The 12,655-nt window shown below is 34.5% G+C and overlaps 1 protein-coding gene across 8 annotated transcripts in view; it reads left to right on the forward strand.

Annotated features, from left to right (window-relative positions):
- Window positions 1-12,655, forward strand: part of TPD52L1 (TPD52 like 1) — a 158,634-nt gene that overhangs the window by 103,566 nt on the left and 42,413 nt on the right. For all 8 annotated transcript variants that reach the window (XM_074187498.1, XM_074187503.1, XM_074187499.1 and 5 more), the window contains one exon: window positions 553-701. In XM_074187498.1, the coding sequence (XP_074043599.1) occupies window positions 553-701 (149 nt within the window). The remainder of the gene's footprint in view (window positions 1-552; window positions 702-12,655) is intronic.

Here is a 12,655-nt window from a genome sequence, read left to right on the forward strand (position 1 = left end):
CAGTTCACATCCTATTTGCCAGTCTTTGGGAAAGAGTCAAGGAAGTACATGAATGGGGGAAATATTCATATGATCAGGGTAACTCACAACTCTGTAATGATATATACTTCAGTATCCTCTTTCTGTCTTAGGAATTGTCCTTAAAAATTCTTTGATGATGCTTCTGCTTACATAAACATCATTTTCCAAATAGAGCTATACATAATTGAAATGGGCTAACATGGCCTTTAAGCTGAGACCTAGTGATAACTTTCATGGAATATTTTAAATCTGATTCGTGTTTGGTATGCTTGATTAGGTGACCTCTAAAGTCACTTCTTCTAGTTTAGTGATTCTGTGACTCTAATTATCCCTTCCAGTTTTTGATGAGGATACAGTAATTTCTATAGTATATTTCAGGCAGGGCCAAACATGAGAGTGAAGTGCCAAACTAGAATAACATATGAGCTTGCTTGGAACTACATGGGTAGTTCATCCCATGTTTGTATTAAGGTGGTTTATAGAAGGTCTCATTCTCTTCTTCTTTTTTTAACTTTCCTGTCTTGTATCTAGCTAGAAGACGAAATCACAACTTTACGACAAGTGTTAACAGCCAAAGAGAAGCATCTGGTGGAAATAAAACAGAAGCTCGGTATGAATCTGATGAATGAGCTCAAACAGAATTTTAGCAAAGGCTGGCATGAAATGCAGACCACGACTGCGTAAGTATAGAATTCATGCCACTCAATCCATTCATTCTTTCTATTGCCTTTACCATTTTTTCTTCTCAGCTTTTGGTTAGTAGTTTTCAGTTATATGTAAAAAGGATCACTTTCTTGTGAGTAAATGGAAAGTATCAATTTTTCAGCCATGTGGTACTTAAGGCAGATTCCAAATTGGTCTGGAGTGATCCTGCAAAAGTGGGGGCTGAGGTATGCATCACATCCCTCTCTCCTTGCAAAAGCCAATCATGGGCTTGTCTCCAATGCAATTACAGCAATCTCTTCACTCATCATTGTTCAGTATACCCCACACAGTGCCCAGGGCCCAGCTGCTGGCCTCTTACAGCTGCTCAAGGCTTTTATAGATCAACAACTGTAAACCAGGCACATGCAGCAGCTGTGAAGGCAAAAATTTTCTACTCAATATCCTCATATCCTATTCTTCAAATCATTTCTTGACTTGTAGCAGGTGCCCCTCAATGAATAAGCTTTGCCTTCTGAGTAGAAACTGGTAAAATTCTCTCTTCCCACAACATTTTCTGTGGAACAGATTGAGTCACACAGGATATGCAAGTGGATTGTTATGTGCCTTACAGGTCTCCTTATTATTTTCCCTCAAGATATACCTCTGTCCTAATCTTCTCTATTGCTCTTGAGGGTACCACTATCCTTTCAGTTGCTCAGATTTAAAGTCTTGGTATCATCTTCAATTCTTCATTCTTAACCACAAATTGCCAATCAGCTGCCTCCACAGCTGTAAATCTTTTAAATTTACAGTTGTAAATCCATTCTTTCCACTCATAGTCACTTCCTTAGTTCAGGGCCTTATTATGAATATCTCACCTGGTCAATTGCAATAGCTTTGGTCTTCCTGCCTCAAATCTCTCTACTCTAAAGTTCATCCTCCAGACAAACATTGTACAGGTCTGATGTTACTACTCTGCTCAACAAAACTCCAGTGGCTCCCAATTGATTCTAGGAACAATTTTTATATTATCTTTATATCTCTTCTTTTTATTCTCTAAATTTATAATATAGATGATGCAAAAAGCTATATACATATTGAGGCTATTTGTTAAATCTGGGGGTTTTTTGGTGCTAAGAAATGCATGATCAAAAATGTTTGGAGACCAGTGCTCTAAATGCTCAAAATTCTACCCTTCTTTCCTTCCCCACACTTTCTGCCTTTTGAGAAAGATTCAGGTTTTTGACCATTTTTAAATGTTGTTAGTTTTAGATATTTTGGTCTCAATTAGGTCTTTTTGTTTTCCTCAATAAAATTTTAGAAGGATCCTTGTTCCTTTGCCCAGAATACTTTTTTTGTGCATGCTAAATTGCTGCTTTACTTCGTCATTATCAGTCAACATTTGGAGTACATATAGATCCCTTGCAATTTCAGCAAAGTGAAGTAGGCAACTTAAAAACATTTAGCTCTTTCTGACTTGTTTCAACACCATGAAAGTGAGTATTTGTAATAGCATTTGCGGCAATCTTAGTAACTCCTTCCTACTTTACTACTACTTCTGCATGTTATTAATCTGACTTGCAGTTACCATGTTATAATTTTAACTGGATAGTTTGTTTTTGGTCTTGGACCTATAGTGAATCAGCCAGTCACTCAAAGGTACCAGTATTTATAATGTCCCCTTTACTTTGAAATATTCTTGTCCTTAATTTTCATCTTGGAATTCTCTGTTCTTACATTTCATCACATATTCTGAAAACCCAGGAAACAAAATTGTACAGTGGAAAGTAAATTGAACTCGAAGCTAGGATCCCTGGGATTTAGTTCTTGCTGTGCTTTGCATGGCCCTTAGACACAGTGCCATCTGAAAGTGAGCAGCTGGAGGATTTTGCCCTATTTTGGAGAATACCTGGTTTGTTCCTTGCTTGATGTTCATGATCAGAGGCTCATTGAACAAAGTTATCTCATAGTTGCATTTGTCACAAAATCTGATAAAAGTTTATCATAGGTATGAAAGACTCCTTATTTGAGGAGAGCTTTTAAGTCTACATTTTATCCAGCCAAGGTGAATGCTGTTTTTAGAAAAGACCCATCAGGATTTGGGGTTCTGTATATCTTTCATTTAATTGGTTGACTGTGAAGACATGATCTGCTATTATTTATTAAAACCTAACTTGTTTCCTTATATATTTTTTGACTGATAACTATAATCCATAATGATAGAGATGAAAAAGTAGTTATATGTTGTTGTAAGTACTGATGGCATCTTAATCACTTTTATGTTTATATTATATTTAATACCATTAATACAAAACCAATAATTTGATATTAATAGCAATATCATTATTTCCTTCAATTGTTTTCTTTTTTCAAATATCTTGAGCATTGGTGTCTCCATTCTAGTCCCTTGAAATGAAGACTGCCCTCTGTGATTGAAATGATATCTATAATAATTGAAATCCATTCTAAAATTGGGCTTAGATGTGTGACTCAATCATTTCTATTTTAATAACATCTCTATCTGTGTCCTGATAGAACCAGGATTTTCACATGATGAAATCAATTTATAGAATAGCTTCTTTGTTGACCATCAAGTAAGAGCAAAGCTTATATTATGCACAAATAGAGTGACCAGTTGTTAAATATACTATTTTAGAGATAATAGATCTGAAAATAGCTCTAAAATTGGCCTATTACTTAATGCATAGTAGTCACTACTGTCATCCTCCTTCCAAAATGCAATGGGAAAATTGGGCCCTCTAATGTTTAGCAAGTTTTAATTTATCAGCTAGTTAGTGTGTTTTTGTGTTTGAGGAAATTGTGCTTCCTGGAGGGAAGGGAGCCCAACTTGGAGAGTGTGAGAGGGAGCCCTAGAGCATTGCTTCTCCTCCCACCTAGGCCCTCTGTATTCTGGGAAAGGGATGATAAAATGAGAAAAGAAACTGTTGAATTTAAGGCCAGATTCTGGATCTGATGGAGGGTACAGGATTACTTTTCAGAGTATGTAGTTTGGCTGAAGCTCTCAATTCAAGAAAAGAGAATAAGAAGACAGTCAAGGGGTTTCCCCCCTACTAAGTATTTAGCAGTTACTTGAGCCCTTGTCATTTTTAAAAGCCAGGTTCATATTCTTTACATTATTCACTTAATGAATATGTTTATATTAATTAAAGAAGCACACTTCCAGAGCGAGGGGAAAAATTCCCTCACTTAGAGAGGGGGGAAAAGCCACAAACCTCTGTAGTATAACCACCAAGCTTAATTGTGTTTCTTGAAATTGCTTACTTTTAGCCATGTGTTCCATAATTGTTGCCAATGGTCCATTTCACATCTTAGTGATAGTATTGATGGGGAAAACCTTAGTTCTGTCAAGACAATAGAATCAGAATCCACAGAATCCTGTCAAACTCATGCTGTCTTCTGAGGCCAATTCTTGGCATTAATGGGCCAGGACATTAGCTCTAATACCCTTTCCTGTGACTGGGGTCTTCAGAAGTGTGCAGGTGAAATGAAGAAACAGAGAGGAGCCAGAAAAGAACTTTGCCTGACTTGACTTTCTTATTCCATTAGACTCTTCTGCCTTTCCTAAGTTGGAGAGGGATCATCACTTAGCCTAATGATTGAGTACTATAATTGTGTTTATAACACATACATACCACAAAAGAGAGATTGACTTGGAAATGTATGTTACCCTTCTTCCAAACACTTAATGAGTACAAGCTGTATAGAAGTCAGTACACACATTAAATATTTACAAAATACTTTGAACTTTGATATAAATAAATAATCTATGCCCTTGTTAGTTGAACTTCCTAAACACATATTATGATTAGTAATGGAGTATATTATTGTTATCATTCTTTTTAGTGTTGTGTTAAAGCATGGGTGATTTTTAGACTGCCTGTGAAGATAAAAGACTTAATATGCAGGCACATCTATTTCTTATTATCTTTTAAATCTAATTAGGAAAGATTTTTATTTGTGAGAGTGAGGGATGTGGGGCATACCCATAAGTTCACTTGTTTAGGGAATACCAAATGAGGAAACAATCTCAAATCAACTACTACCTTCAATGCAGCTGTAGAATCTTAGAGAATTCCCTTCCCTTCCAACTACATACAGTCAGTGTGTCAGAGAAACCCTGAACTCAGGTCTCCCTGCCCCTACAGAGAGCTTGCTCATTCCATCCTGCCATTGCCTCTCAAAGTTTTCTTCTAATCTTAGAATTGATTTAGTAAATTGAGATTAAGATACTAAGTTTGGCAGACTATGAAACATGGTTTGGTTTGGTTTTGTCATCGATTGTTGTGGGGACAACACTTGTGTTGGAAATTTCTTCTTACAGAGCAGATCTGCACTGTATCTGAAAATGAAAGATTTTGAGTCTGGTACATTGAGAGATTAAATGACCCATCATCGATCATGTAGCCTCCATGGGTCAGAGGTAATACTTCATTTTAGGTTGTCCTAACTTCCACTGTGTCATTTGGGAGTAGTAAAGTGAGGGAAAAAAAGGGGGAATATGTGTTTTATGGCTCCTACTAAGTGTTTTACGAATATCTCATTTGTTCCTTACAACTCTGTGAGATGCTATTATTTTCCCCATTTTACAGTTGAGGAAACTATAAGTAAGGCAAGCAGAGGCTTAATGACTTGTCCAGTGTCACAAAATTAGTGTCTGAAGTCTAATTTGAATGCAGGTCTTCCTGACTCCAAGTTCACCACTCTATCCACTGTGCCATCTAGCTGCCTCTAAAATTCACTTTGAAAATTACTTAGTATATTTAGTAACACAATATTCTGCAAGGGCAAATAAGTGGCACAGTGGATAGAGCACTGCCCTTGGAAGCAAGAGGACAGGAGTTTGAATGTGACCTCAGACGCTTGATACTCACTAGCTGGGTGACCTTGGGCAAATCACTTAACCCTGATTGCCTGAAATCTAAGGTTATCATTAGTTGTCCTGTTTCATATCTGGTCACAGGATCCATTTGTCTCTGGAGGAAAAAGTGCTTGTCATAGTATCATCTCCCTGATGTCATAGTCTTCTTTGAGAACAAAGGACAGACATCATCATCATCATCCTCATTCTGCAGTTGTGAATATTAAAAAATAATTTTCTTATCTATATAAACTATTTTAATAAACAGCAGAGGATTGTTTCAGACCAGTGTGATCTACATTTTCCTTTAAAAATTTTAGTGAACATTTTCTTCATCAGAATATTTTCATTAAGTTTAAATTATTTCAAATCAAGAACATTACAAAAGAATTAACAAAAACAGATGTGGTAAAAATAGTAATTGATAAAATTTGATATATGAATTAACAGACTTCTTGAATAAGCAATAAATCCATGAAAATTATTTTATTGAGGAAATGAATTGATTTGTATTGCTGAACATCTCAAAATTATTATGATGGCAAAAAAAATCTCAACAATCTAGTGAGTTAAGTTTTATGGAACCTTGGAAATTATCTTATTCCAGAAAAGAGTTTCACTCTGATATCAATTTTACTGATTCTGGGACTCTTATTCAGTATCATCTCAGCTATAGTACCTCCATCTTTTAAAGTCTCAAGCTCTTTCCCACTTAAATATTGGGCCCATACTTGAGCTTTCTTTGCCTCTTCTTATACCTGAAGTTGTTTTATATGAACCTGAACTCCTTTTTCTTCCTCTTTTCCTACTTGCTTAATGATATCTAATTGAACTTTTCTGTATTATGGCTTTGAGGTCATGATGAACTAGAATGTAAGTTTCTTGAATTTGAGGACTTCAGTTTATCAGCCCCTTCATTTTCTATGAGGAAGTGGGAGTCTCAGAGAAATGAAAGGACTGAATCCCAAGTTCAGGGGAAGGGAGGAAAGGAAGATTAGATCATATTTTTATATAATAGTGCTTAGTTATATAGTCAAGAATTTTTAAAATCAACTGATCTTTTATTTTTTAATGGCTAGGAAACTGGGATTAGAACCCATCTCCTAATTTAATGTTCTTTCTGCTACACTACACTGACTCATTGGTAAAGGTTCAAATGACAGCAGTCTTTAGTATTTCATTTTTACTGACTTTGAGTTGTGAGAGCTTTGTAGAAAACCCTTAATAATTTTTAAAAAAATTGCATTTAATAATACTTTATTTTTCCAATTATATGTAAAGATAGTTTTCAGCATTCATTTGTGTAAGATTTGAGTTCCAAATTTTTCTCCCTCCCTTCCCAAGACAGCCAGCAATCTGATATAGGTTATACATGTACAATCATAATAAACATAATTTCACATTAGTCATGTTGTGAAAGAAGAATTAGAACAAAAGGAGAAAATTATGAGGAAGAAAAAGCAAAAATAACAAAAAAGTGAAAATAATATGCTTTAATCTACATTCAGAATCCATATTTCTTTCTCTGGATGTGGATGGCAGTTTTTATTACAAGTCTTTTATATTGTCTTGGATCACTGTATTGTTGAGAAGAGCTAAGACTATCATAGCTGGTAATAGCACAATATTCCTGTTACTGTGTACAGTAAAAACCCTTAATAAACACCATTCATTATTTGATTCAGCAGTTTGCATTAATATGGTTCTTTCAAACATCAAGCATTTCTTTGCTTATTTTCTTCAAATCTGTGGTAGGTTTTATTTCTGAGAAAGGGGTATTTTATTTTTGGGGGCAACCTGATAGAATACAAAATGCCAGGGTCCAAGGACTCATTGTTAATGTTCTTGCATATCACTGTTATTGTGGGCACATGGAGCTGAAATAGAAATTCGGTCAATAGGGCTTCTCAGAACCTGGGTCTTTTAGACTAGCAGGAGGGCACTTGTTCTAATACTGACTATTTTTTTCTTTAATGTTCAATAATTGTATTTTAATGAGATATTAGAACTAGGCCAATTCTTGCTGGTATTTTAAAGATAATAAGTTGGTATGTAGAAATTGCAGTTTCATTTAAAAATGTACAGTAACAATTACTTTGAACAACTTTTCCTAATATAGATTAAAACAGTTTTTCGCCCTAAGAAAAAATTCCCAAGGAGGATTTGTATTGGAGGAGATAAATATCATTAGCCATATCCAGAAAAGGAAAGACTACATCTATAGAAGACCAAAATCACTTTTTGTCAATGTGGTCAATTCTGAGGAAAAGAAATTTTTAAAATTGATGGTTTTTGTTAACTTTATTTTTGATTTTGTTGGCCTAATCTTAGGCCTAATTGCTAAATTGATCTGATTAAAGGTGATCTCACCCAACTCTACTCTTAAAGAAAAGGACAAAATTTACAGGCATAGTGTAATAGAGAATACAACAAATCTATGAGAATAATGCCAAGGTGCAGCTTTGGTCTTGGAGCAGCTAGGTGGCACAATGGATTGATTTACCAGTTCTGCAGGAAGACCTGAGTTCATCAGACACTAGCTGTGTGACCCACTTGTTCTTTATAACAAAATATTAATTCTTTTATACTTTTCCTTACATAATAACCATGAAATAACTCGTAAAATGCTGTGTATAAACTAAAATTGGTAACATGCAAACTTCTCTACCTTTTTCACCCCCCCGAAAACCAAGGGAAAAGTTGCTGGGACTTTAGTCTCTAGTCAGAAGATCCTGAGACTTGCAATTATTACCTCTGAAACTTGGTCCTGTATGGCTTGAAATAATTCCTCAATCATGTGTGTTGTGTACCATTTGTGCTCCTTAAAGGTCTCAGTATGAGAGCAATAGCAGAGGTGAGCTGACATTTAAATTTGAGGTTGAATCATTGTTGGGTATCAACTACCTAAATGTCTCTATATCAGGATAGCAACCACTACACAAACTTGAGTGTATTGTGTCTCTCATTTTTTTTTCTACTGTGCATAGCTGAGAATATGCTTGATTGCCAATGCAAAAGTAAAAATGAGATTACTAATAAAATCATGGAAATGCTTGAAGTTGCAAAAGCTAAACATGTGTATAATGAAGATTAACTATAATTCCTTTTTATAAAAGCAACATGTAACCATTATTGGTTATTATTAGTAACCATCTGACAAAATTAGGACATAATGTTTTCTAGTAGAATTGATGACATTATTCACTATCCTGAAAATATCACATGAATTTCAGAATATATGGAAAATTATGGGTTTTAAGATAAATTATTTATCAGAGCTCATCTTCAGATTTTTCTTTCCATCTTAATTAGGTCATGTTGCCTTCTTAATGTATTTTACCAATCATAAGGCTATGAAGTATCTTTGGAGGTGAGGGGAAGAGAATGACAAAGGCAAAGCTATTTTTCTTAATTTTTATTTAATCAACTTTACAAGGAAAAGATGCTCATATGAACTTCAATGGTAACTTTTAATTAATTATATAGTTCACATTTCTATAGCATAGTAAGGTTTATGACAAGCTTTTTTTTGTACAGCACTACTTTTGAGGTATAGATATTACAAGTATTATCTGACCCATTTTATAGTTGAGGAAACAAGCCCAAGGCTCAGAGAAATTGGGGGATTGTCCATGCTCACACAGCTAAGTTAGTGTGAAACAGGATTTCAGCCTCCCAAGAGCAGTGCTCTTTCTACAGTAATATACTCTTTTATTGTAACAAGTAAACTCTGGTAATCAGTATAGTTAAATATACTTTCAAATTCACAGAATTTGAAACTTTAGAGCTGGAAGTTAACTATAAAGCTATGTATTCCAACCCTCTCATTTTACTGATAAAGAACTAAGACCTAGATAAGTTAAGTGGCTTAATCACAGTAAAGAACTGAACCCAGGTCCTCAGAATCGAAATCCTGCCTTCAGTCTCCTAGTGTTGAGTATCTTAAGCAATGCAGCATCATGCAATGGAATGGCATCAAGCAATATTTCGAAGGAAGTTAAGAGTTCCAAGAGATAGAACTGAGAAAGGAATTTATTCCAGAAATTAGATTAGAGACCACCTCTGAAAGGAGCTCCCAGTCAATTAATTGGACTGGAATAGGGAACATGACAAAGAGTAATCAAAATGCTAAAAATATAGATGAGGGCAGCTAGGTGGTGCAGTGGATAAAGCAGTGGTCCTGGAGTCAGGAGGACCTAAGTTCAAATACAGCCTCAGACACTTAATAATTACGTAGCTGTGTATGATCTTGGGCAAGTCACTTAACCCCATTGCCTTAAATAAAGAAAAAAAAATGTAAAATATAGGTGAGAGGAATCCCTTAAATGCCAAACTGATCATTTTTGCATTTTGTCCTGAAGGCAGTAGAGAGACTTTTGTTTTTTCAACTAGGTGTATGACATGATCATATATGTTTTAGGAATATTAAGTTGAGTGGAGAGCTGAATAGAGAGCAGAGTTATTGGAAACAGGCAGTTCAGTTGAGAAGTTGATTAAAAGTCTACTGTAGCAGTTCAGATAAAATATGATGACAGATTGAACTAGGATAGAGGTTGGGTGAGTTGGCAAAAAGAGGAAGGATATGAAAAGTATTAAGTAGAATCAATATGTCTTGGCAACTTAGTGGATTTGATAAGTGAGCTGAACAACAAGGATGACTCTAAGGTTGCAAACCTAAATGATTAGAATGAGGATGGATATACCTGAGACAGAAATGGGGAAGTTTGGAGAGGCAGCTAAGTGGCGAAATACAATGTGACAACTTAATATATCCTAATCTGTCTCTTGATGAATTAATCATTAGTTTGCCTTTCCTCTTAGACATTCCTTTCCCAAGTTTTCTGCAATGAATGGAGTACAGGACCCTGGAGTTCAGGTAGACTCATCTCCCTGAGATTTAATAGCTATGTGTTTTGGGGCAAGTTACTTACCCTATTTGCTTCATTTTCTCATCTATAAAATGAGCTATTGAAAGAAATGGTAAACCACTTCAATATCTTTGCAAAGAAAATCCTAAAAGAGATCACAAATTGTCAAAAATGACTGAACAATAACAGAGGATGTTTTGAGCAATAAGTATTGACAAGATCCATTTTTAACTTTTTGGACATTTTCACATGTCTGCCAAAAGACTACTTTGTAAAATTCAACTTATCTATAACAATTTTAAGTTTATCAGTTGGGTTAAGATCTCTTGCAGGAAGTAGTAATGCATTGGATGATCATGTTTTTCTCATGGGTAAAATGAAGGGGGATTAACTAAGCAATCACTTCGGTCTTTTCTAGCTTTAAAATTTTTTGTTTTAATTTTTTGGAGGCAACATTATTTTCTCATATTCAGAGGTAAGGAAAAAGTGGAAAAATATGTTTCATATGCACATGCTATGTCTTCTTTAGACAGTAGAGATATTAAGTTCCCCTAAGACAATGGCAGTTTTATTTTAATAGTGTATTTTAAACTCATCTTTCTATATTCATTTAATATTTTTAATTCATCTTTTCATCAGCATTACCTCTTGATTCAGAAATTCTCCATGGTTTTGTGTGTATTGTGTATTTTTTCTTTTGGAATTGTTGGCATTTTACCCAGTATCTTATAGAATAAACCCATAATTAAAATGTACTTATATTACCTTTTACTATTAGGAAGTATAATCCAGTCTCCTTTTTCTAGGAAGTACCACACTCATCCATAAAGGGGATGAACTAAGTAATCTCTAAAATTCCTTCTGTTTCTAAATCTATATACTCTTTTTAGTGATCTATACACATTTTATTTTAAAGAATATTTATACTGTATAGTCTGATGTACAAGAATAAAGGCTGGTGTTTTTATATAATATGTGTCTATCAATGTGTTGCAAGTCTATGCTACTTCAAGTTAATAGATCATTTAAGATATCTTTCTAATTATCATTTATTTGGGGCCTTTAACTGTGGGGATACATTCAGCATTGATTGGTGAAAATTAGTTAGATTTTGTGACTTGATTACATTTGTAGATTGCCTTCCTGAAATTCTAAGTTTTCACATGATTAAGCCCTAGTTTTTGCTGAATTAGCCACGTGACATCTTGTGGTCATTGAAGTGGAAAAAGTAAGATGAAGATTTGAAGGATCTGGTGACCTAGCTAATGGAGTACATAAATTGCTTTTAGTTGAACTCATTCAGTAGATTGAGAAAACTGTAGGGAAAATACATAAAACAGAAAATGTGATCTCTCTCTTTAAGGAGTTTCCAATTTAAAATGGAAGATAAAGTATGAATAGCTATATTTGAAAGTAAATGAACAACTATGGTGAATTATAGAGAAAATAACAGGTTTGGAAGCCTGGAGTTAGTTTGGAGAATGAGTTGAATTTTAGTAAGTAGTCTTTTAGAAAATTTCTGAAAACTGAGGGTTATAAAGTACTTGGCACAGGAGCCTTCCCCTTAGTGGGCCCTAAAAAGGTGCTTATTCCCTTCCCCTCCTTCCTTTCTATGTGATTCACAAGATGCAAGCATTTGTTATCTGGTTTGACAATCTTGAGAGGTTCTTTAACATATCAAGATAGTTACTTTGGGGAGACACCATCACTTAGATTGGAACTCATATATCTGGATTCTTAGCTCCTTCCTTTATTATACCACGATCATTTAAACTAGATGATTGTTATGATAACTACTTATTTATAAATTTTTTATGCTAAAGAATCATTGTTTCTATTATATCAAAACAATATATTAGTTATAATAGAGACATGGCCTCAGTGTTCATTGTTTCTCTATCCCAATAACCTATCTTTTATATAAATAGCCTTCTGAGGTAGACAATATAAGTAAATTATTCACACTTTTACTGATGAAGTAAAGTTCGGAGGAATTTTTATATGTCCAAATTACTATAATAACAAGAGGCAGAGCCAGGATTCAGTTCTGACTCTTCTAACTATATTTTTTCTTTCCTTCGTACCATACTGCCTTTATACTAAACCTCCATTTTTAAGTAACAGTGAGGCACTAGGAAACAAATGACTTGAACACAATGATATATTTCTGTATAGTTGAGTAAAAGATCTCATGATATTTGAAAAAAAGATTCCATCAAACCAGATGCATAACTGAAGCTTT

This window comes from Macrotis lagotis, chromosome 5, assembly GCF_037893015.1.
Source record: "Macrotis lagotis isolate mMagLag1 chromosome 5, bilby.v1.9.chrom.fasta, whole genome shotgun sequence".
NCBI lineage: Eukaryota > Metazoa > Chordata > Mammalia > Peramelemorphia > Peramelidae > Macrotis > Macrotis lagotis.